The 24,879-nt window shown below is 36.6% G+C and overlaps 1 protein-coding gene across 2 annotated transcripts in view; it reads right to left on the reverse strand.

The window, feature by feature from the left end:
- AK9 (adenylate kinase 9) overlaps window positions 1-24,879 on the reverse strand; it is a 133,149-nt gene that overhangs the window by 38,324 nt on the left and 69,946 nt on the right. For both annotated transcript variants that reach the window (XM_078447206.2, XM_081795772.1), the window contains exons 20-27: window positions 24,406-24,564; window positions 18,126-18,215; window positions 17,458-17,658; window positions 16,964-17,085; window positions 10,524-10,736; window positions 8,803-9,069; window positions 7,533-7,657; window positions 3,624-3,843 (exon numbers count right to left, since the gene is read on the reverse strand). In XM_078447206.2, coding sequence (XP_078303332.2) covers window positions 3,624-3,843; window positions 7,533-7,657; window positions 8,803-9,069; window positions 10,524-10,736; window positions 16,964-17,085; window positions 17,458-17,658; window positions 18,126-18,215; window positions 24,406-24,564 — 1,397 coding nt within the window. The remainder of the gene's footprint in view (window positions 1-3,623; window positions 3,844-7,532; window positions 7,658-8,802; window positions 9,070-10,523; window positions 10,737-16,963; window positions 17,086-17,457; window positions 17,659-18,125; window positions 18,216-24,405; window positions 24,565-24,879) is intronic.

Genomic DNA, 24,879 nt, shown 5'->3' on the forward strand with positions numbered 1-24,879 from the left:
TGATAATCTTTTATCATTATAATAAAATATAATAGCCTAATAATGTATTGAATAATTTAAGTCATATTATCTCAGAATTGGAAGTAGTTGATTAGCTTATCTATTGACAAGTGGCTCATTACCTTCAATTTTGGGTTTTGTTTGTATTTTTTTTTTTTTTGAAACTCTTACTAATAATGAAATACATCTCCTTGTACCTTCCTCCTACCAATAGTAGTTCCTTCCCTGTGGCCCTATGGAACAACTAAGCTCTCTTCAGCATGAAAGCCCTTCAAATTATTTAACACTGCTCTCATGTTGCATCTTAGTCTTCCTAGTTCCAGATTTGAAAGCCCCATTCTTTTCACCCCAGCCCAGATTTATAGATTCACTCTTTTAAGACATGTCTTATAAATGGAATGGAATGAATCATATAGTATGTACTATTTTTTTTTTTTTTTTTAGCCTGGCTCTTCTTTCACTAAGCATAATGATTTTTATCTGTGTTGTAGGGTGTGTCAATAGTTCATTTTTAATAGTGAATAGTATCAACATTACATAGATATACCACTTATTCATTCACTTCATTGACTTATTCATTCATTCATCCAGCCTCATCAAATTTTAAGATATTTAAAGTGTAAATTGTGATGATTTAATATATGTATACATAGTGAAAGGACTCCTCCCATTTAACTAATGAACACTTCCATCACCTCACATATTTATCTTTTTTTAACATTTAAGTTCTACTCTATTAGCAAATTTTGATTATACAATTCAGTATTACCAGCTATAGTCACATATTATACATTAAATCCTCAGATCTTATTCATTTTATAGCTGAAAGTTTGTACCTGTTACCAACTTCTATTTCTCCCACCCCTCAGCTCCTGGCAACCACTTTTCTTCTATTTCTGTAAGTGTGAATTTCTTTAGATTCTGCATATAAGTGATACCATGCAGTATTTGTCTTTCCCTGTCTGGCTTATTTCACTTAGCATAATGCCCTCAAAGTCCTTCCATGTTGTTGCAAATGGCAGGATTTCCTTCTTTATCATGACTGAATAATATCTCGTACATATAAACACAATGTCTTTTTTATCCATTCATTCATTGACAGACTCCTAGGTTGCTCTCATGTTTTGGCTACTGTGAATAGTGCTGCAATGAACATGGAGGTGTGAATATCCTGTTTTCATTTCCTGTGGATACTTATCCCAGAAGTAGGATTGCTGGATTATATGGTAGTTCTATTTTAAAATTTTTGAGAAACTTCCAGGCTATTTTCCACAGGGGTTGTACCAGTTTACATTCCCACCAACAGTGCAAAGGGTTTCCTTTTCTCTATAACTTAGCCAACACTTGCTATCTCTTGTCTTTTGATGACAGCCATTCTAACAAGTATAAGGTGATATCTCATTGTGATTTTGATTTGCATTTCCCCGATGATTAGTGATCTTGAACACTTTTTCATGTACCTATTGACCATCTGTATGTCTTTTTTTTTTTTTTGTAAAAATGTCTATTCAGTTCATCTGATTTTTTTCAGATTTTCAATCTATTTTTTTAATCAGATGGGTTTTTTTTTTTTTGCATTGAGCTATACAAGTCCTCCAGATATTGTGGATTTCAATTCCTTATCAGATGTAAATCAGATGTGATTCATAAATATTTTCTCTCACTCAGTAAATTAACTTTTCATTTCATTGATAGTTTCCTTTGTTGTGCAGAAGGCTTTTAGTTTGATATAATTCCCATTTGTTGACTTTTGCTTTTGGTGTCAAATCCAAAAAACTAATTAAGACCAATGTCAAGGAGCTTGCCCCCTATGTTTTCTTTTAGAAGTTTTATGGTTTCAGGTCTTATGTCCAAGTCTATTTTGAGTTGATTTTTTGTATAATATATACAGGGTAGTTTCATTCTTTTGCAGGTGGCTGTCCAGTTTTCTCAGCATTTGCTGAAGAGACTATTCTTTCTCTGCCGTGTATCTTTGGCTCTCTTCTTAATAAATTAGTTGAGAATATATGCATGGGGTTATTTCTGGGCTCTCTGTTCTGTTCCATTGATCTATGTGTCTAGTCTGCCATTGAACTCCTCTATTGAATTTTTCAGTTCAGTTATCATATTCTTCAGTTCTGTGATTTGTTTGGAACTTTCCTGTATTTTCTATCTCTTTGTTGAAATTCTCACTCTGTTCATGCATTGTTCTCCTGCCTCGGTGAGTATCTTTATGAACATTATTTTGAACTCTTTATCAGGTAGATCACTTATCTTCGTTTCAATAAGGTCTATTTCTGGAGTGTTTATTTAAACTATATTCCTCTGCTTCTTCATTTTCTTTGACTCTGGGTTGGTTTCTGCACATTAGACAAAGGGCCACATTTCCTAGTCTTCACAGAGTGGGCTTGGGTAGGAGGTGAACCTTATCAGTCAGCCTGGACTGAGTTCTTGGCTGTCTCTCAAACCTGTGTGATTGTCGGACCTACTTTCTTTGCTCTCACTAGCTCCCAGTAGTTAAGGGCGGTCACAACCTGTCAGTGTCCCAAAGGGGAGGATAGCCAACAGCATAGGCTGACTGGAAGCTGGACTCTCAGGCAGCAACTGTTTTGATGTGGGTGATATGGGTGTTTTCTCATTTGCTCAATGTACAGGAGTCATTCAGCTAGTTTCCGAATTTCTTTCAGAGGGAACTGCTTCATGTGTAGTTGTGGATTTAGTGTGTCTGTGGGAGGAGATGAATTCAGGAGGCTCTTATGTTGCCATCTTGGGTGGGAACCTAGGGCACTCTATCTGGATGTCTAACACATTTTGTTTATCCATTCATCAGTTGATGGATATTGAGTGGTTTTTGCTTTTTGGCTGTTACGAATAATGCTGTTATGAACATTCATATATCAATTTTTATGTGGATCTATTTGTATTTCTGTTAGATAGATTCCTAAAAGTAGAATTGCTGGATTCCCTATGACACTTTTGAAGATTTTATGTAATACTCCTCAGATTATAGTTTCAGAAAAGATGTTCTAAACCAATATATAGATTTGTTTCACTATAGGCCAATATGGCCTTGATGGATAGGGTCATCATTCCAGGAACTAGTGAAAAAGCCACTGAAAAGTTTAATTATGATGCCTCTCCCACTTTGCTCCTGTGTCTGGTGTAGGGATACTTTGGTGCTACCACTATCTTGAATTTTATTTGCCTTGGAGAGAAAAGCATTAACACATTGAAAAATCACATAGGCCTCAAATAATTTTGTAACTCTTTAATTGCAAATAGTCTTTTTTTTTTAAGTTTATTTATTTTTTTTGAGAGAGAGCAAGAGAGAGCATGAGTGAGTTAGGGAGGGGCACAGAGAGAGGGAGGGAGAGAGAGGATCCAAGCAGGCTCTGCCCTCAGCAGGGAGCCCTACATGGGGCTCAAAACTGTGAGGTCATGGCCTGAGCCAAAATCAAGAGTTGGACGTTTAACTTACTGAGCCACCCAGGTGCCCCTACAAATAGTCTTAATATTTGATAAAAAGTGTTTTCATATTGACTGTGGCATTAAAATCAGAAAACTACATTTTTATAAAGACCACTTTAAAACTAAATAGATTCTGAACAAATTTACTCCCATATTTTTTTTTATTGGATATGTACCTTGATTTTTGCCTTCATTTCTTTGATGAGTTTTTTCCTTTCTAATTTCTTCTTTTGTTTCAGTTTCCACTTTTCAATTTGGGAAGGAAGGAGGCGATCAGAAACATCTTGATCATCAACTTGTATGAAAACAGCAGCATCTGGGAAAAACCCATGTTCCCCCAGAAACAGGGCCTCATCAGGATATCGTGGGAAACCATCTAATATAAAACCTGTGGAACTAGATGGAAATTTCATAATTTATTTGCTTAAAATACTATTATAAATATTTAAAATGAAAAAATTAATAAATCACAAGTTTATATATGATATGCAATGAATAGTTTTAAAAGTTTAGTGTAGTATCTTTTATGTCTTTTAATATTTCTACTTGTGTAAACATGGTGTGTGTTCTAAATGTATTGAATTGGATTAAAATGGTAATATTTTATACTTATATTTATAGGATAGATAAGTTCTCTTAAATTGTAAATAGTCTTAATATTTGATGAAAAATCAATAGGAAATAAGTTCTCTGCTTGGGAGGAATGCCAACCCTAATGACTGTGTCACCCTTTATGTGAAGGTGGGTTTGGCCAGCCCACCTTTTGTGGGAATCCACCTTTTTGTAGTTTTTCTTCTAGTAATACTTCCTCTCACGAGACAGTTTGTATTCTCTTCCCTGGGTCCCCTTGTAATCAATGACAATTATTAATGTATATATACTGGCTCATATGCGTAAGATGATTACATTCAAATAGAATTATAAAACTTGCCCAAGTATGATGAAACTGTAAGGATCAGAAAACTAACTGAAATGTGACTACATTTTCATTATGAAATATTTATAAAACAATCAGGCTTCAAGAACTTGGCTTTATCTGAGAGAGTCAGTATTGGTCCCCTTCTGAATGAGAGTTTATCCTGTTTATCTAAAATTGGGTTTGTTTGGGGAGACTTGGTGGCTCAGTTGGTTAAGCGTTGGACTCTTGATTTCGGCTTGGGTCATGATCTCATGGTTTCGTGAGTTTGAGCCCCACATCAGGTTCTGTGCTGACAGTGTGGAGCCTGCTTGGGATTCTCTCTCTCTCTCTCTCTCTCTCTCTCTCTACCCCTCTGCCACTCATGCTGTCTCTGTCTCTCTCAAAATAAATAAACAAACTTAAAAAAAATAAAATTGGGTTTGTTTTAGGTACTTATCTTTAAATATATGTTTTCTTCCTAATATGAACAGCACTTTTAAGAACATTTGACAGTTTGAGTTCTTACCTGATATTTTAAAATGTGTCCCATACTCTTAAGAGGGCAATTTTTTATACTTTGGCTGTAAGATGTATGCCTTTTTCTTTAGAGACGCCTTCAGCATAGTCTTTTCTGTGAGGAACATTTTCATCCCTACCATTCTAGCTGTCACACTTTTTTGTCAGTGACTTCGAAATCTCTACCTCTATACCCAGCTTCTTTTCTGAGTTTCAATTCAGGATTTTCCAAAAGCTGCTTAATCTCTTCATCGCAGTGCCCTTTAGGAAGCATTCGTGTATCATACTGTCAGAATCATACCCGTTGTTACACTTCCACACTGCTCTTGCTTCTGACTCACTGGTATTCGGGTGCCAAACGTCAGAGACATTTGGATGGCTCCTCCAATTCCTACTTGCATCCCACACATAGGAGTAAAGCCTTGATATGTCCTCTCCCTACCCACATTTCCATTTCTGTTATGACACCTAAGATCAGGCCCTTATTATCTCTCTCTAGGACTCATGCAATAGCCTTTAAAAAATATGTTGATTTTTTCCTGATTATAGAAGAAAAACATCTCACTTCACTATCAGTCAGAGAAAAACAGACATCATATGATTTCACTCATATGTTGAATTTGAGACTCTCAACAGAGGAACGTAGGGGAAAGGAAGGAAAAATAAGATAAAAACAGACAGGGAGGCAAACCACAAGAGACTCTAAAATACAGAGAATAAACTGAGGGTTGCTGGAGGGGAGGGGAGTGGGGGATGGGCCAAATGGGGATGGGCATTAAGGAAGTCACTTTTCAGGATGAGCACTGGGTGTTACATGTAAGAGCTGAATCACTGGGTTCTACTCCTGAAGCCAAGACTACACTGTATATTATCTGACCTGAATTTAAATAAATAAAAATAAATAAATATAGAAAAGCATGAAAAGGGCAAAATTATCCATAATCTCATATCCCAGAGATTACTGACATTTTGTTTTATTTCTCTGCGGTTTGTTCCTCATGTGTCCACCTTGCTATTGTAAATAACTTTGCATCCTTTATATAGTAACATTTCTTATGCTATTAAAAATTCTTCATTACAATACATCTTAATGGTTGCATAATATTTAGCTATTTTATTTAGGCCTTTTACAATTTCACTTTTTACTTTTAATTCTTCAATCCATATGCTCTTTTAAATATTTTTTTAATGTATGTTGTGAGGCTAGGAGCTAAATTAACAAAGAACAACCCGTGACTACATTGTTGCAGTCAACCTGCCTAAATTAATCAAACAAATGATCTAACTTAGGCAATAGGAAATTAAAATTAAAGTTGATGATTAATAATCTCACTCACTTATTTATGCCACAGATTAGGTGAAAAAGATTGCCCAGAGGTGCATTGGGAGTAGCCAGTTGTTTGAATTGTCTGTGATACAGTTTCCTTATTTTCAAAGTGAGATAATAAAAGTTTCTATTCCATAGGATAGTAGTGAGGGTTAAGCAAGTTAATGTGAATAAAATATAGTAGAACTGTACCTGGCACAAAGTAAGTTCCATGTGAGTGTTTGCTATTTCTCTTTCTTCTGGTGGATACCAAAGCAAGATATTCTGGTTAGGAAATTGAGGTGAAGTTTTAAACTGTGATGCCCTGGAGATTCCTAAACTTGTCCTGTTTGAGGTCAGGCTTGTTCCTGGCTTTTAAGAAAGGGATAATACTATGGACAGCTGTTAAGTAGTCTTAAGTGTAATTGGTGAAAGGCTGTAAGGAAAAGAGTCCAGCCCATCATTACTGTGAGTGAGTTTAGAATATGGGTAGTCAGCCACGCCTACACATTGGAATCAGCTGGGGAGCTTTCAAAACTACTGATGCTTGGGTCTCAACTTCATACTCTCTTCTTTTTTCTTCTCTTTTCTTTCCTTCCTTCCTTCCTTCCTTCCTTCCTTCCTTCCTTCTTTCTTTCTTGCCTTTCTTTTTCTTTCTTTCTTTCCCTTCTTCTTTCCAATGTTTACTTATTTATTTATTTAAAAAAAAATTTTTTTTAACGTTTATTTATTTTTGAGACAGAGAGAGAGCGAGCATGAATGGGGGAGGGTCAGAGAGAGGGAGACACAGAATCTGAAGCAGGCTCCAGGCTCTGAGCTGTCAGCACAGAGCCCGACGCGGGGCTCGAACTCACGGACCGCGAGATCATGACCTGAGCCGAAGTCGGACGCTTAACCGACCGAGCCACCCAGGCGCCCCTACTTATTTATTTTTGAGAGAGAGAGAGAGAGAGAGAGAGAGAGAGAGAGAGCGCACACACGCAAGCTCGTGCAGAGGAGGGGCAGAGAGAGGGAGACAAAATCCCCAGCAGGCTTTATGCTACCAGTGCATAGCCCTGCTTGGGGCTCAGACTCACAAACCGTGAAATCATGACCTGAGCAAAGCTGGACACTTAACTGACTGAGCCACCCAGACGCCGCTTACCCTCACACTTCTAAAAATTTTGATTCAGTTGTTTTGGGGTAGGGCCCCTGGCATCAGTATTTTTAAACTAATTTCCCAAATGTTTTTAATGTGTATAATCACTCATTTACAAGAAAGTAAAAAAAAAAAAATCTTAAATTTATGCTGGATTACATTTTTAACTTTTAAGAATAAAGAAGATGAAAGTCAATAATTGTATAATTCTATATAAAATAAGATACCGCATTGGTTCCTTAAGCCACCACTCAGAAAGAATTGTTTCAAGAATTTCGGGAGGCAGTGGCTCATTTTCCATTAGATTTAATCTGATTGCTTCTTCTTCTTCTGTAAATTGTACTTCTGGAGACTAAAACAAAAATCAGAAAACAAAACAAAAAATTTAAAACTCTGTATTAATAAATAATCTATAAATTACATAGTTGGTTAGGATGAGACCTTTTTTCTTTAGGTCATTTTTAATACCTCTACTTGTTAACATTTTAAAACTTGAGCCCTTTTCTTTAAATCAATATTTAATATGGTTTTAAATATTAAATTATATGTTATAGCTAAGAGGAGTTACTAGTGATTAGCATGACTGACTTTCACACATGGCCTCCGGATATCTGTCTCATTACTTTTTGCTAAAACCTTGTTCAATCTATATCACACACCCACAAGGCTTAACAAATTTTTGTCATTTATCTTATAATTATTCAATCTAGATCCTGACTAAAGGATGGGCGAGCCAGGCAGTCATCTAGAATACAATCTATATGGGTCCATTTACAGGGGATCACTTGAGAATAAAAGGGTCTAGCTATATCAGAAATGATTAAAAAGTGAGTTAGATATGGGGCGCCTGGGTGGCTCAGTCCACTAAGCATCGACTCTTGATTTTGGCTTAGGTCATGATCTCACAGTCATGATATTGAGCCCCGTGTCAGGCTCCATGCTGAGCATGGAGTCTGCTTAAGACTCTCTCTCTCTCCCCCTCCCTCCGTCCCTCCCTCTCTCTTTCTTTCTCTCTCTCTGCCCCTCTCCTCTTTTCCCCCATTCGCACGCTCTCTCTCTCTCTAAAAATAAGTGAGTTCGAATGAAGAACTTTCTCTTTACAACCCCAGGAAGAAACCATCTAAAAGACATAAAATTTCTTATGATGCATCATTAGAAATTAATATTTTGAGATCTCTGCTGGTACTGGGGCAGATTTTTGTATTTGTCAGAAAACAGAGAACATGATATTGGAAAACCTTATAGTCTAGGTCAGACATCAAATAACATAGTCCCAAATAAATGCTATAAACAGTCCTGTCAGGGAAAGCTGTTCAGATTTTTACTGGAGTCATGTAAAACTTACTATTTTGTATCCTAGATGAGCAGTAAAATTTGTAAATAACATATGGGGAGGATGACCTAACTCACTATAGAGTTTTACACTGCTTATATTCTACTTCCAAAAGTAATACCAGTAAGCATAATTATCTGCAAATAGAGTATTAATATTACTACCGGTTTCTTTGTATTTTCTTCTTCAATCTTGACATTGGCCTGAATGGCAAGTTCTTCAAGTTCTTGTTTTGCAAACTGTTCTTCCTCAGAATCTTCTTCAAATTCAGTTCCTATTTTCTTTTCAGTTTTAGTTTTGAGCATTAGTTTTTCTTGAAGAAATTCTTCAAACTGAATGTGAAAAACGCCCAATTTTTCTGCTAAGTATCTTCCACAGACAGTTTTACCAGAGCCATGTGGGCCCAGAAGGCATATTCTTATTGGAGGAGCCTGCCACAGGAGAGAGGTAGAGTAGGAGGCGAGTGAAGAAAAGGAATTTTGAGTAATTTAGAAAACATTAGGCCTATTGATTGCCCTAAGACTGAATTATCACTTCACAACACCAGCAGCATCAGAAGCCACAACCATCCACATATTTCAATGGTCTGCCTGGGTACCACATAAAAATTGAAGTTCATGGAAATGGACTTCAGAAGAGTTTAAATCATGGTCTATATGTTACATATGTTCTATTTAAGAAAGTACTCGTGTCAGTGGCACCCAGCTGGCTGAGTTGGTAGAGCATGTGACCCTTGATCTTGGGGCTGTGAGTTCAAGCCCCACTGTGGGGGTGGAGCTTAATTAACTAAAAAAAGAAGAAGAAAGAAGGCATTGGTGTCCTCAAAAGTATAAGTGACAATCTATAGTGATTTGTATACTTTGATCTTGTAATCCCATGCTAGGGAATTATACTAATAAAATAATTTAAGAGAAAAAAAGAATGACAGGCCCAAAGATTTCCTAATTACTATCCACAATGTGGATATCCAAAATGTGGAATTACTATCCACAATTCATATCCACAATGACAAATCACACTATGAAAAATACTGTGAAAAATGTCTAACAAATAGATGTTAAAATGGTATGTTAAATAATTAAGCATTATGAGATCTATGTAGAAATATGTAAACTTACATTGATATAATGTTAAGTAAAAAAACAGATAATAAAATATTATATACACTAGAAAGAAAATACATCCATGTAGAATAGGGTGAGAAAGTAAAATTAAAAATGAAAGCTCTTGTCTAAACCTGGTGTGATTATGTGTGTGCTTTATTTTTTAAATGGATAAAATATTACCACAGTGTGCTCTTTTATTATTGGTGATAAATAAGAATAAAAAGTGTTACCACAAATTTAGGAAAACATGGATTGCTTCAGAGCCATATAACAGGACTCTTTTTCAATCCAATGAACCAGTTCAGCCCTTGCTCCTGAGAGTCAACCAAGTCAGGCACAGACGTGCCCCTATGATCATGCCTCTGAGTGTGAGCTTGAGTAACCACACTTCTACAAATGTCAACCCACTGAAAGTCCACCAATCCTTGAATCCCACTCAATCCCTGTCTTAAGATCAGCAGACTGCTCTGAAGTCTCTACACGGACTAACCAGCACAGCTGGCCCTTAACATATAAGCAATAAATTCAGCTGTGTCTTTTTACTTCCACTAAAAAGACAGATAGTCCGTGTTGGTTTGACACAAGGCATTACTATAAAAATCAAAATAGATAACTATTTTATGCATATTCCAAAAAGTTCTTCTTGGAACTTAGATAGTTTCACCATATTGTTAATATCAGATCGGGGACTTCACTATTAAGTAAAATGATGAAGGTTGGCAGGAAGTCCTTGAATAAGTACTCAGGAGTGATTATTGGGATAGGAGTATTGTTTTCACCTTTAATGGCTCATTATGAGCCACGTACTTCTCAGGATGCTCCAGAAACTTTTCTCTAGCCTCAGGACTTGAAAAGTAGTAGATCTTTTCTCGATATTTAGCTGCTTCTTCTATGCTGCCTGGCTGTAGGATGAAGTTTTCTTTGAGAACCACTGGACAAAAGTGCTTGCTATCTCCCAAGTTCCTTCTCTTCTCTTTAATTCTTTCTTCATTCTACAAATATTATTCAGTTTGGAGAACAGTATTATAAATATTTTGATGCAAGACTGAAATGTAATTAAAAAATGCATCTTGAATAATACTTAACCCATAATAAGATGCCTTTAAAACAATCCACAATTTTATGTTTCCTTCCAGACCACTTTTTCTTTTTTTTTTTTAATTTTTTTTTTTAACGTTTATTTATTTTTGAGACAGAGAGAGACAGAGCATGAACAGGGGAGGGGCAGAGAGAGAGGGAGACACAGAATCTGAAACAGGCTCCAGGCTCTGAGCTGTCAGCACAGAGCCTGATGCGGGGCTCGAACTCACGGACCGTGAGATCGTGACCTGAGCCGAAGTCGGCCGCTTAACCGACTGAGCCACCCAGGCGCCCCTCCAGACCACTTTTTCAAGGTATATCTTACTGATATACATATAAAACGAGACATATATTTAGACACAAATACAGTATTTAAAAAATACCAGTGGAATAATACTTTACATGACTATTCTACAACAGACCTCTTTTATTCTCCAAAACAAGATATAATGAACAACTTTCTGTAAAGGATCAAACATGAGACTAATCTATACGTTTCTTGCACCATTCTTGTCAATTTTTGTATGAGAGGTATGTAAACTTCAAATGAGCTGGGAGGTATTGCTATTTTTCTGTGATGTGGAAGATTTTAAACAACATAGGAATTATCTGATCAACAAAGGCATATTAGAAATAATTTGTAACTCTCCTCTATTATTTTTGTTTCTTCAGCTTTTATCATTCTTCTTAAGCAAATTTTAGTAATTCATATTTTGAAAATCTTTTTAATCTTGATGTTAAAATTTATTAGTATAAAGTTCCTGTAATTTAAAACAATCTTGTTTTAAAATCTTGATTATATACCTATTTTTGTTTCAAATGTTATTTGCTTCTTCTTTTTACCTAGACTTCTCAGAAGTTTGTCTATCTTATTACTTTTCCCAGTGAACCAAGTTTTCTTTTTTCTTTTTTTTTTCTTTGAGAGAGAGAGAGAGAGAGCATGCACAAGCAGGGGAGGGACGGAGAATCCCAAGCAGGCTCCATGCGGGCATGGAGGGGCTCAATCTCAGGACGGCAAGATCACGACCCCCAGGTGCAATCAAGAGTCGAATGCTTAATTGACTGAGCCACCCAAGTGTTCGCAACTTTTCATTTTTTTGAAATTAGGTCTAATGTTTTTATTTTGTCTTCTTTTTCTATTTTGTTAATTTTTGACTTTACTCTCCTTTCTACTTTCTTTTGTTGTGCTTTTTTTTCCGGATTCTTGAGTTCACTGCTTAACTTTTTCCTGCTAATAAATCCACTTAAATTAGGGTTGCCAGACTTAAAAAATAACAATGTGGTTCCCAGTTTTATTTGAATTGCAGATAACAAATAATTTTTTAGTATAAGTATGTACCATACATAAAAATGATTCTTTTATTTGCAATTCAAATATAACTGGGTATCATGTGGTTTTTTTTTTCCTGGTAACTCTAATTTCTACTTCTGCCATACTGCAAAGCATTTATATGTAATCTTTTTTTTTTTTTGAAGGGCTAAGGGCTAGAAAAAAGAATATATACATTTTTTATTTTGAAGCTGAAATGTATAATCTCTCAAAATTAAAGATTTTGATAAATCTGAGATAAGGCCACGTAACATTTAAAATTGTGTTGAATTCTTCAATGTTTGTTCTCATTTATATGATTTTTATAATGTATTCAATTATAAGATGCAATTTTATTTCAAAGCATTGTTGAATTTGCAGTAAAAATATATGCTCTCAAATGATACTGAAAGTATAAATTCTGACCTATGTGTATGTCAATATAATTTTGTTTCACGAGAATTTTATTTTATTTTTATTGTTTTTACTTAAAGCATTTTTAAGAATTTTATGTATGTATGTATGTATGCATGTATTTATTTATTTAAATTCCAGTATAATTTAAATACAGTGTTATGTTAGTTTCAGGTATATAATAATAGTGATTCAACAACTCTATATGTTTCTCAGTGCTCATCAAGTTAAGTGTACTCTTAATCTCCTTCAGTTATTTCACCCATCTCCCCACCCACCTTCCCTCTAACAACTACTAGTTTGTTCTCTGTATTTAAGGACTCTGTTTTTTGTCTCTTTTTTCCTTTGTTTGCTTTGTTTCTTAAGTTCCCCATATGAGTGAAATCATGTAATATTTGTCTTTTTCTGACTGACTTCTTCCACTTAGCATTATATCCTCTAGATCCCCCATGTTGTTGCAAATGGCAAGATTTCATTCTTTTTTATGGCTGAATAATATTCCTGTGTGTGTGTGTGTGTGTGTGTGTGTGTGTGTGTGTGTGTGTGTGAATGTACCACTTCTTTACCCATTCATCCATCAATGGACACTGGCAAGTTTTTACTTCCCTGAATCTCCAGGGCTCCTGCTGTTCCCCTTCCTACTCCCTAATTCTGCTTTTAAAATCTCCACCTACCTCTGTCCAAATTAGAGTTCAGTTCACACTGGACTTTTTTCTGTATTGATTAAAACCTGTCCTTACCACTTCAGTGCCCAGTTTTGCTTATCTTTGACAGTGTAAAGTATCTTGTTGTGTTATTTTAATGCATTTCTCCTTCAATTCTACTTTTACTGATATCCAGAATGCTTCTCTTTTTTTGTTAGCATTTGTTTTTTATATCTCAATCCATTTGAGTAATTAAACAAAAAAATTTTTTTTAGTTAATTGTAAATGGCTTACATTCATTGACTCCAGTTTTTCCTTACAATGGGTGGGTCCAGAATTATCCCTAAATAAATTTTAGAAACAGAATGTGAGGTATGTGTATAGAGGCAATGTGTGGAGTGTCTTGGAACAAGGGATTCTGGGAAAATGGTGATATGAAGACATTCCCTTCCTTTCTCTTAAACGTAACTGCTGGGGCAGGCAACTGGTATCCATAAACATTCTAGGGGAGGGAACTGTATGGCATTATTTACCACTATGGGCTGGATGAGTGCATGGAGACAAACATCAGAGAGACAGAGTATTAAGATGTTAAGTCCTAGGAGGAATTTTGTTTTCCTGAGTTTCTGGATTTCCTGGGGAATGTTAGCATCAGCAACGACCAGGGAAGTGCTTGTGGTCTCTCTGGTCCACAGAAGACCAAGAAGGAGTTGTATGGGTGGGAAGAGTCCTCCCCAAACCTGAATCTGAGCAAGTATGAGGAATCTGGGTAACGTGGGCTTGTCATAGGCACACATAGCAATCAATATGTGCCCTATCTGCCTCTATACTCCTGACCTATGGGGAGAGAAGTCACTTTGTCTTTTATAATTTTTGAGAATGTTGTCACCTAAAGCACTCCAGCAACAGTTCTGAACCCTACTGAATACAAAAAGAAAAAGAAGAAAGAAAACCACCACCCATCTAAGGGAGCCTAGTTAACTGAAAGTTCAGTCAGATCAAATAGACCACAAAACTTTGCAACACAGATGGAAAGAACCCAATCTCTGAGGAGAAAATTGATGAGGACATTAATAGAAATGCAAATAAACAGTAGAAAGAGTTCATGGGCACCAACAAAATACATAAATGAGCCTAAGAGGAGAGTGACCACTTGTGGTAGAAAAATGGCCCCCAAAGATCCCCAGAACCTGTGAGAACCTCATATGTGATTAAGGACGTTGAGATGGGAAGATTATCCAAGTGGGCCCAATGTAATTACAAAGTTCCTTATAAGAGAGAGGCAAGAAGGTCAAAGCAGAAGAGGAGATAACATGATGGAAAGCAGAGGCTGAAATAATGTGCTTTGAGGATGGAGGAAGAAGCCATAAACCAAAGAATGCAGGTGGCATCCAGAAGCTGGAAAAGACAGGAAAAGTCTTCTCCTCTATCAGAAGGAACATAGCTAATACCGATTTTAGCCCTGTAAGATTCATTTCAGAGAACTAACCTTGAGAACTGTATGATAATTTTGTTATTTTAAGCCACTAACTTTGTGGTAGTTAGTTATAACAGCAGTAGGACTCCAGTGAATGTCTTAAATGAGAAGAATGAATGGAAGACATATCTACAAATATATGAACAAAAAAGTAAAGAGTTGGAGAATTTGAGGGAAAAGATACAGATATTTGGAGGATAGATCCAAGAGACCTAATTAGTATTAGGTATTATGGAAGAAAAAAAGGAAGAGATGGAAAAGAGGCAATAATTAATTTCCCACAGATACAGAAAGACATAATACACAGATTTAAATGCACGCGAAGTATAGGCAAGATTGATAAGAAAAGAGAGACACTTGGGCCTATCTTGGTGTGATTCCTGAACTCTGGTGTAGCAGTAGAACTATTGTTTCTTTTTGTACTTTCTGTTTGGTAAAAGGGAAATATCTTTGTTGTTGATTTTTCCTAATGTGAAAATTATATATTTCTAGTGTTAAAAAATCAGATAATATATTTAAAAAATAAAAATTGTTTGTAAGTTCATCATTGAGATATAACCACCATTAATACTTTTAACAGCTTGACTGAGGTATAACTAACATTAAAACACTGCACATATTTACAGTATAAAATTTGATAAATTTTCACACAAGTATTCATTTGTGAAACTATCACCACAACTAGGATAATGGATATATTCATGAATACCAAAAGTTTGCTCACACTTCTTTGTAAAATCTCTCCCTCCTGCTCCTATTTGCCTCCCACCTGCCCCATTCCCAGGCAACCACTGCTCTGTTTTCTAGCACTATAATTAGTTTTCTAAATTTTTATGTAAATGGAATCATACAGGATGTATTCTTTTTTTGTTGGGCTTCTTTCTCTTAACGTAATTATTTTTAGTTTCAGCCAGGTTATTGCATGTCGATTAGAAGGGTGGAAATTTCAGTTCTATCCCCCACCTTCCCAGGTGGGGTGGGGGAGAGGGGATGGAGGTTGAATCAGCCAATGGCCAAAGACTTAGCCAACCATGACTATATGATGAAGCCTCCATAAAAATCCATGAGGACAGCTTTTTGGTCTTTTCTTTTAGAAGAGCTTCTGTGTCCTACCAAGCAGGGCCCCAAGCTCCACAAGGAGAGAAAGAAGCTTCTTTGTTCAGGACCTTGTCCTATGTATTGCTTCATCTGGCTGTTGATTTGTATTCTTTATCTCATCCTTTAGTAAACTGGTAAATGTAGGTAAGTGTTTTCCTGAGTTCTGTATGCTGCTTTAGCAAAGTAATTGAACCTAAGGAGGTTATTGGAACCCCTAATCTGTAGCCGTCAGTCAGAAGCATGGGAAATAACCTGGGGCTGTGACTGGCATCTAGGTTGGGAGGGGGGAGCAGTCCTTTAGGACTGAACCCTTAACCTCTGGAATCTCCAAGTAGACAGTATCAGAATTGAAGTGAATCCTCAGACCCTGCTGGTGTCTGAGAACTGCTAGGTGTTGTGTTGGGGAGGACCTCCTCTCATGTTGGAACTGGGTCTAGGAGCCTCAAAAGAATTGATAAAACCTATGAGGCTCCTGGGTGGCTCAGTGGGTTGAGTGTCTGACTTCGGCTCAGGTCATGATCTCACAGTTCGTGAGTTTGAGCCCCACATCTGACTCTGTGCTGACAGCTCAGAGTCTGGAACCTGCTTTGGATTCTGTGTCTCCCTCTCTCTCTGCCCCTCCCCCACTCATGCTCTGTCTCTCAAACATGAATAAATGTTAAAAAAAAATTAAAAAAAAAAAGAATTGATAAAACCTAAAATTAAAAGAATCACTTCTTATTTTATTATTGATAGATACCTGAATTGTGTGGCTATCAAATGAGAATGTTTATCAAAATTCTCTTGCTAAGGGAATAGTTTAATGCCTGAAAATGACTTGTTCCACTTGAGAATACTGCTACTTATTATCATACTAGCAGCTTCCCAAAGAGGCCATTGCTATCTGTTTTTTACATAAAACGCCCATTTCTGTTAAATATTTCTGTCTCTGATACCTATAAATGTTTCCGTGGAAAAAATTTTTTAAAGATTTCCCTTTTCTTTCTTCATGGGTATAAAATATTGTCTAACTAGCCCTGGCATTTCAGGGTTCAAGCAAACGTGGGTAGAGGCAAAGTGTGTTGAAAATGCTTATTGATAACATTGAGGATGCCTGCTTGTTTTCTTGGGGTCCAAAAGTGCTAGTTACCACTCTGGATATGTGCACTTTCAATGATGTGACCAATGTGAATGAGAGGTAATAAAGGAGTCATATACCTCTTCCTCTTCTTCCTCTTCCTCTTCTAGCTCCTCCTCAACTTCAGCGTAGGCCTGATAGTCTTCTGTTTCTTCTTCATAATCTTCCACAGTTAACTCCCATCCTGCATACTGGAAGGGTTCTATTAAAAAAAAAAAAAAAAAGACGTAACTTCTGGGAAGATATTTTTAGAATAAAAGGATATTAGCATAAAAAAGTAGTCAAAGATTAGGAAATCTGATTATAATGACTGATCTTAGTTTAAATGTGTATGCAAACAGGTCTTCACAAATTCTTTAAATGACAACCGGCCAATTTGGCCAGTGCTTTGTGCCCCGGAACTGTTATGATTGGCAGGTGCCTGCAAGATGAGGTTGCTAAATATTTTAAATATCAACCTTGAATATACTGAATGTTTTACTTCCTAAACCATCAAGAAAGACTTTAAACTTTCATGGTGCTTTTAATAATATTACCTGCTCTTGACAATAAATGTTATGATTGTGGCTCTTACTTTCCATAATCTCAACTACTTTTTGAAGTAGTTCCTCTGGTGTTTTGTCAGCAATCTCCAAGTTTAAAATTTGAATGAAAGACTCATGGATTGCTGGTTCCAGCTGTTTCCAGCCAAAGTTGAAATTTTTAACCTTCTCTTTAATTGGCTCCATTTCAGGAACATCAGGATAAGCATCTTCTGGAAACTCAGGGAGTACAACTTTTGAGTAAAGGTTAAAGGAAAGAAAAAAGAATCTTCAAATATTATATCTTTAGACATATTAAGAAAATGATTTATACTTTATAGTATTTTAATAACATTTGAAAGAAATAAACTTAGTTTTCTAATTAATAATATTACGCTCACAAATCATATTTTAATTATGCTTTGTTTTTTATAATGGCTTAGATGAATTATTAATAAAATCAAAATTATTTGGATAATTATTAATAATTTCATATAGCAACTTTAACTGTTAATGTATAAAATAAAATTTGATGAAAAACAGTACTATAAGTTGGCTACATATTTTTTAATGTAATAAGCTAAATTAATACATATCAACTGGTATACAACATACAAAAAAATAAGTAGGAAATTGGTACTATGCCTAAAATAAGGGACTACGCCCTTTGTAAAAGAATTTGAAAAGTACTTTCACACAGTAAGTACTTTTATAATCTAACCTGTTTCAGACAATTCTTTAATTTCCAGGGCCTCTTTGGATCCTTTTGAAATGTCTGTTCCAACTGTAGTATCCTCTCCAGGCTCAGATACTTAAAAAATAAAGCTAATAGTTAGTGTTTGAATTTTAAAACACTATTCCTTTATGAAATTTTTGGCACAAAGAAAATTTCAAAACACAGTTTAATTGTGTATACTATGTCTAAGTGAAAATACAGTTCCTGTCAGGTAAAGTATGGCATAAAATATTTAATAATATAGAGTGAAAAATGAAGAATATTTAAAAATATATAAAAGGACATTGACCAAAATAATATACACATGGCACATATAATTCTGACTGATAACTGTTGTTAAATATTATTCAGACTTCTGTTCACATGGCATCAGACTAGGAGTTCCTGATATTTCTTTTAATTTCTTAATCCACCCATGAAAATACACCAAAAAATCATAAAGTGACAATGAAAGACAATGACATATCAAAGTTCCAGCTGTGCGTGTATTGAAGATATAGATAGAACACTATTTTCCTGGATGTTAGAAGACATGCATCACATACAGATACAGCAGAGATGGTTCAAGGAAGGAAGAACTAGTTGTTTATCTTCTCACTTTATAGTCTCTCCTAGTTCTGAAATGGAAATTTTGTGTAGACCAAATATATAACATATTTATGTAATATTCTATATATAGCTCCATTCTGTAACACTGGAAACTGTCTTCCAAGCTAAAGTAACAGTTGGGTCCTCTTTCTACAGAATTCTATAATTAATACTCAAGGGAGGGGCCCCTGGGTGGCCCAGTGGGTTAAGCATCCGACTTGGGCTCAGGTCATGATCTCATGGTGGGTTTGAGCCCCGCGTCGGGCTCTGTGCTGACAGTTCAGAGCCTGGAGTCTGCTTCAGATTCTGTGTCTCCCTGTCTCTCTCTGCCCCTCCTCCCACTCATGTTCTGTCTCTCTCTGTCTCTCAAAAATAAGTAAACATTAAAAAAAATAGTCAAGGGAGTAGGGTATAGAAGAGGACAAACCTAGGGCTGGTCTGGTGGTGATATGTTTAATTTTAATGTGCTCACTTATCTAAAGAAAAGCATTATAAATCATGACGAAGATAAGAAGAACACCGAGAACATACAGGGACTTCTAAACTGTCTTAGCTTCTCTGGCTAATTACGGAATGAAATAGAGATGACGAAGATCCAGCGCAGTGCAGGAGAGACAGATAAGATGAATATTTACTAAATATCACCACTTGAACTAGGCCAATGCACATTAACTTTACCTTCAGGTCTATATCTGAGAGTACCAGGCAAAACATTAAAGCAAAATGTGTGTGTGTGTGTGTGTGTGTGTGTGTGTGTGCATGCACAAGCATGTGTGTGGATTGGGGGATGATTCTTATAAATATTCCACCTATTCTTCCTGTTGGTTTCCCTACTCTACCTGCTAGAGCTTGATATAATCTGCTCCATTCAAGGACAAGTCAACAACAACAACATAATGACAAGGCCCTTGAAAAGATGTTATAGTGAAGGGAAAGAGTTATTAAACCAAAGATTTAGATGAAGAATTTGCTTTTGAAAAGGATTTCTTTTATGAAGCAGAGTAAATTTTAGAAAATACATGCTTGGTATACTCAAAAAGCACAGGAAGACAACATAGCTTATGAAATAAGAATCATGAAGCAAAAAAGAGAGACCAACCTAAGATAAAGGCAGGAATGCAACAAAGCTAGTTCCAATAAGAAAGCAATGCAAGGAAATGTAAAATGCAATAGCAGATTCAAATATGCATCAGGATAGAGGCAGGATAGAGGCAAAGAAGCAGAAAATAAATCTCAGGTGGAGGATAACAACCTTCCAAAGAATACAGAGAAAAAGAAAAAAGACATCAAAACTATCAGGGAAAAGATTAATGTGGTTGAGAAACAGAAACTACCCAAAAATAATAAAAAGTAATCCTGAAAAAGGAATCTGAAGCAATAAGTGAAGGTATAATTGAAGAAAACCATTTTAAGCTAGACAAAGACTAGTATGAAGATAAAAAGAGCTCACTGAATTCCAGGAAAAATCGCTCACATACTAGCAAAGTTAAAAAACATAATGGTATTGAAGAATATCTTCTGAGCATCTCTGCAGAAAAGAAAAAAGAACATGGGGGTGCCTGGGTGGCTCGGTAGGTTAAGCTTCCGACTTTGGCTCAGGTCATGATCTCATGGTTCGTGGGTTCAAGCCCCGCGTCAGGCTCTGTGCTGACAGCTCAGAGCCTGGAGCCTGCTTTGGATTCTGTGTCTCCCTGCCCCTCCCCCCATTTGCACTCTGTCTCTCTGTCTCTCTCTGTCTCTCTCTCTTTCTCAAAAATAAATAAACATTAAAAAAAAAAAAAGAAATGTCCCAGAGAAAACCTTTCTCTTAGGCTTGAGTCCAATCAAGTCACAGGTCAAAACAAAACAAAATACCAAGCTTAGGAAAACTGAAAGGAATTATATCAGAATATTAAAAATTTGTTGCTTCTTGCTGGCAGGACTATGGTGATTTTCTCCCATCTTTCTATTTGTATGTTTCCTATAATTATCATGTCACGTCAAACTTGACTGGATATCTGAGTGATTTTTAAATACACAATTTAATGTCAAGTATATCAGAACCATGATCACTGTCTGAGAGACATTTTCTAAATTTCAACTTGTCTATATTCTATTCGATATATCAATTCACTGTGACCTGTGGATACAGTATGCAGCTAAGTCACCCTTGAGTGTAAGTTTTCAGGACCAGGTTTTTCTAAGTACAATACTGAGCTTTTTCCATGATGTAAGGCAACCATTAATAAAACTTTTCTTCAGCCTAATTTTTTTTCCCCTATGACAGTTCTCAATTGTGAGCAAGTATAAGAATCACCTGAGGTGTTCATTAAAATATAGATTCCTAAACTCCATCCTATACTTGCTTCAACCAGGACTTGGGTGGAGCTTAGGAGCCTTTAAAATAAGAAACTTAGGTTTAAAATTTATATTTATTTCAATTCCAGTGTAGTTGGTATACAGTGTTATGCTAATTTCAGGTGAACAATATAGTGATTCAACAATTCCATACCTTACTCAGTGCTCATCAAGATAATTGTACTCTTCTGTATTATGTTAAAGTGAAATAATTCAGAGAAAGAAAAATATCATATGATTTCACACGTATGTGGAATTTTAAGAAACAAAACAGATGAACGTAGGGGAAGGGAAGCAAAAATAAGATAAAAACAGGGAGACAAACAATAAGAGACTCTTAAATACAGAGAACAAACTAAGGGTTACTGGTGGGGTGTTGGGTGCGGGGATGGGCTAAATGGGTGATGGGCATCAAGGAGGGCACTTGTTGAAAGGAGAACTGGGAGGAGCTGATGAATCACTACATCCTATTCCTGAAATCATTATTACACTGTATGTTAACTAACTTGGATTTAAATTAAAAAAAAAAAAGATAATTGTATTCTTCATCCCCTTCCCTACTTCACCCATTCCCTCACCCATCTCCCCTCTGATAACGATCAGTTTGTTCTCTATAGTGAAGATTCTGTGCTTTGGTTTGTCTCTTTTTTCCCTCTTTGTTCATTTGTTTTATTTCTTAAATTCCACATATGAGTGAAATCATATGGTATTTATTTTTTTTTCTGACAGGCTTATTTTGCTTAGCATTATACCCTCTAGATCCAGCCATGTTGTTGCAAATGGTAAGATTTAATTCTTTTTTATGGATGAATAATATTCCACTGTGTGTGTGTGTGTGTGTGTGTGTGTGTGTGTGTGTATGTGTGTGTGTGTATACACACCATATCTTCTTTATGCATTCTTCTATCAATGGACACTTGGGCTGTGTTCATAATTGCCTCCTTAAGTAATTTAGAGGAGAAGACTTTATGAAGAAAGAGACCCTTAGATAGAAGAAGTAATCACTAGTTAAACCAGATGCAAGCCCCTCTGTGAAGTAAAATATGGTTTAATATGGCCAAAGAGACCCATTTTACAGAAGCAAACCAGCTCTGGAGAAGCCTAGTCATGTCAACATTGTCTAGAATTGGGCTAGAACTGACCCTAACTAGAATAGGATGCTGGCTTTAGAACATCCAAAGTAGGTTCTCTGGGGGGAATTAATCAGATAGAAGGCAACAACACTGAATTGTCCCATAGACCTATAACATCAGTAAATACTAATTACGAGCTATTGTGGACACTGGAATTATAGGGATATGTTTGACATGTCATATTTGATGGATGTCAGTTTCCTTTCTTTCTTTTGGTATTTTATGGCCTGTCTTCTTGTGAAAGGTAGGTGGGTACAAGAATCATCAGTCAAATTGATTAGGTACTGAAGAAAACAATGAAGTTTCTGGGTAGGAGCTGAAGTCAATAGAGGTGTGGGACTCCTAAAAGGAAATTGTATGTTTCATCCTGCTGGCCCCGCTGTTTGGCACAAGGGATCTGATTTTGTACTTATTGTCTCATAAAGCTAATGCCAATCCTATAGTAAAAATGATTTATGTTGAACTTGAGATTTCTCACTGTAAAAATTCCTCTTAGTCCTGGTCCTTTTACAGCTAACAGCGGGTTCTCAGCCCTTAATTACTCCAGGCTGGCATGTAGCTGCAGGTATCTGAAGGCCTTTAGTTTGTAGGATTAGTTTCTAATCCAACACTAACCATGCTTGAAAGCATTTATGTGCCTCATTCCCACCACAGTGGGGTCCCCTGTCTTGCTGCTTTAAGACACTCTCCTGAGAGTAACTTGCATTGTCCACAGACTCCTTCTTAGAGCCCTGCACTAGTCCACCAAACTGGACCTGTGAGGCAGGGCTGGCTCACAAGTGTGTGACCCGTGCACTTGCACAATGTCTTTTGCTTAGAATGGCCTCACACTTAGATTAATGGTCTTTGGTTGTCATTTTGAAATTTTTAGTAATTTTACCTTTGAATTGTTTTTTTTAAGCAAAATCAAAAGGGACTCCTGGGGCGCCTGGGTGGCGCAGTCGGTTAAGCGTCCGACTTCAGCCAGGTCACGATCTCGCGGTCTGTGAGTTCGAGCCCCGCATCAGGCTCTGGGCTGATGGCTCGGAGCCTGGAGCCTGTTTCCGATTCTGTGTCTCCCTCTCTCTCTGCCCCTCCCCCGTTCATGCTCTGTCTCTCTCTGTCCCAAAAATAAATAAAAAACGTTGAAAAAAAAATTAAAAAAAAAAAAAAAAAGGGACTCCAGGGGGACAACAGAGAGTGCATGCGAGTAGAGATATGCACAATATGTGTTTCCCATCCCTTGCTCTCAAGTTCTCACGAACATTCCTGACTCCCCATCATGAGCGTAGAATCCTAAGGGACCTATTTGTGAAGGAGTCATGTGATTGAGTGTTGTGGGGGGGAGGGAGGACTCTGGCAGCAATGAGAGACCATGCTTTCCCTTGAACTGCAACTTGCTTCAGATACTGAAAGAAGGTGATAGCATTCAAAGAGACATGAATAATCAAGGAAACTTTCTTACTCATGTTACTTTCCTGTATTAGCTAAACATTTAGGCTGAAAAGGATGATGTAGAGGTAAAGGAAAAAACAGGGCAACCCAGAGTTCCCTTTCTTTCAGTCTTCCCTTAATCATTAGAAAGCTGGAGAGTGTTGATAGAATATATGTGCATATTAAGAAGCAAAATAAAAAGCTGAGCTAGTTTTATGCATGGAACTGATACAGTATTCTGTTAAGAATGAAATGCATATGCATGTACAAGCTGCAAAATACAAATTGTATAATTTTGGTGACTCTGCACATGAGTTAAATGCTCTTATATTTCCATTTAAATATGGCATTGTACGACATAAAGATGAACAGTAAAATCCATGCTAATGAATAAAATTTAAAATTTTTATTTAGTTAAAATGAGATTAAATAGCAAACCAAAAGCACCATGACAAATTGAGAGAGAGTCTGTGGAAGAAAAGGAAAAGCTTCATATTTTAGTACATTTAAAGGCACATTTTCCTGCTTTTTGAACCACGAGACTCACATTTTACATAGCTAGCCCTGCTCCTGAGTGCCAGTACCAGGGCAGAGAAGATTTGGCCTTTCTACGACATTGCAACCCATGTGATTTGGACTAAATGGTTGCTCTCTGGAAGCTCATGTCACCATTCTTAGCCTGCATCCATTTTATTAACATAGAAAAGACACAAATACACACATGCGTGTGCACACACACACATACCCCGATGGACATAAGTAGAATTAAGGACATGGCCTCAGTAGAGTCTGACCTGATTCAGGTTCTGTTTCAGGGACCTCTGGCACTTCAGGTTCCTCAGGTAAGGATCCCCTGGTCTCCTCAGCTACTTCCAGGGCCTCAGACACTTCCTGAGCTTCAGACTCCTCACCTTCAATCTCCTCTTCAGTCTCTGGATCAGTCTCTTCTAGTTCTAAAAAAAAAAATTAGGAGAAAAAAATTATTATTCGGTTTAGGTTAACAAATATTTAATTGGATGTCAAGGATTCTGATAAGTGCTGAGGCCAAAACAAAGAATAAGGAATGGCCTTGCCCTCCTGGAACATGGGGTTTAATGAGGGAGACAGATACAATGTCTACATATTTTATCTATTAAAATGTAGTGGTAAAAGATGATAGTCATGTGCTCGGAGTGCTAGGGGAATATGGGGCTAAGGGTTTTAACAGTAAAAAACTGGAAACAGCCCAGAAGTCCATTCAATAAGGAAATGGCTAGAACTGCACTGAT

The sequence above is a fragment of the Panthera onca genome, chromosome B2, assembly GCF_046562875.1.
Source record: "Panthera onca isolate mPanOnc1 chromosome B2, mPanOnc1 haplotype 2, whole genome shotgun sequence".
Classification (NCBI taxonomy): Eukaryota; Metazoa; Chordata; class Mammalia; order Carnivora; family Felidae; genus Panthera; species Panthera onca.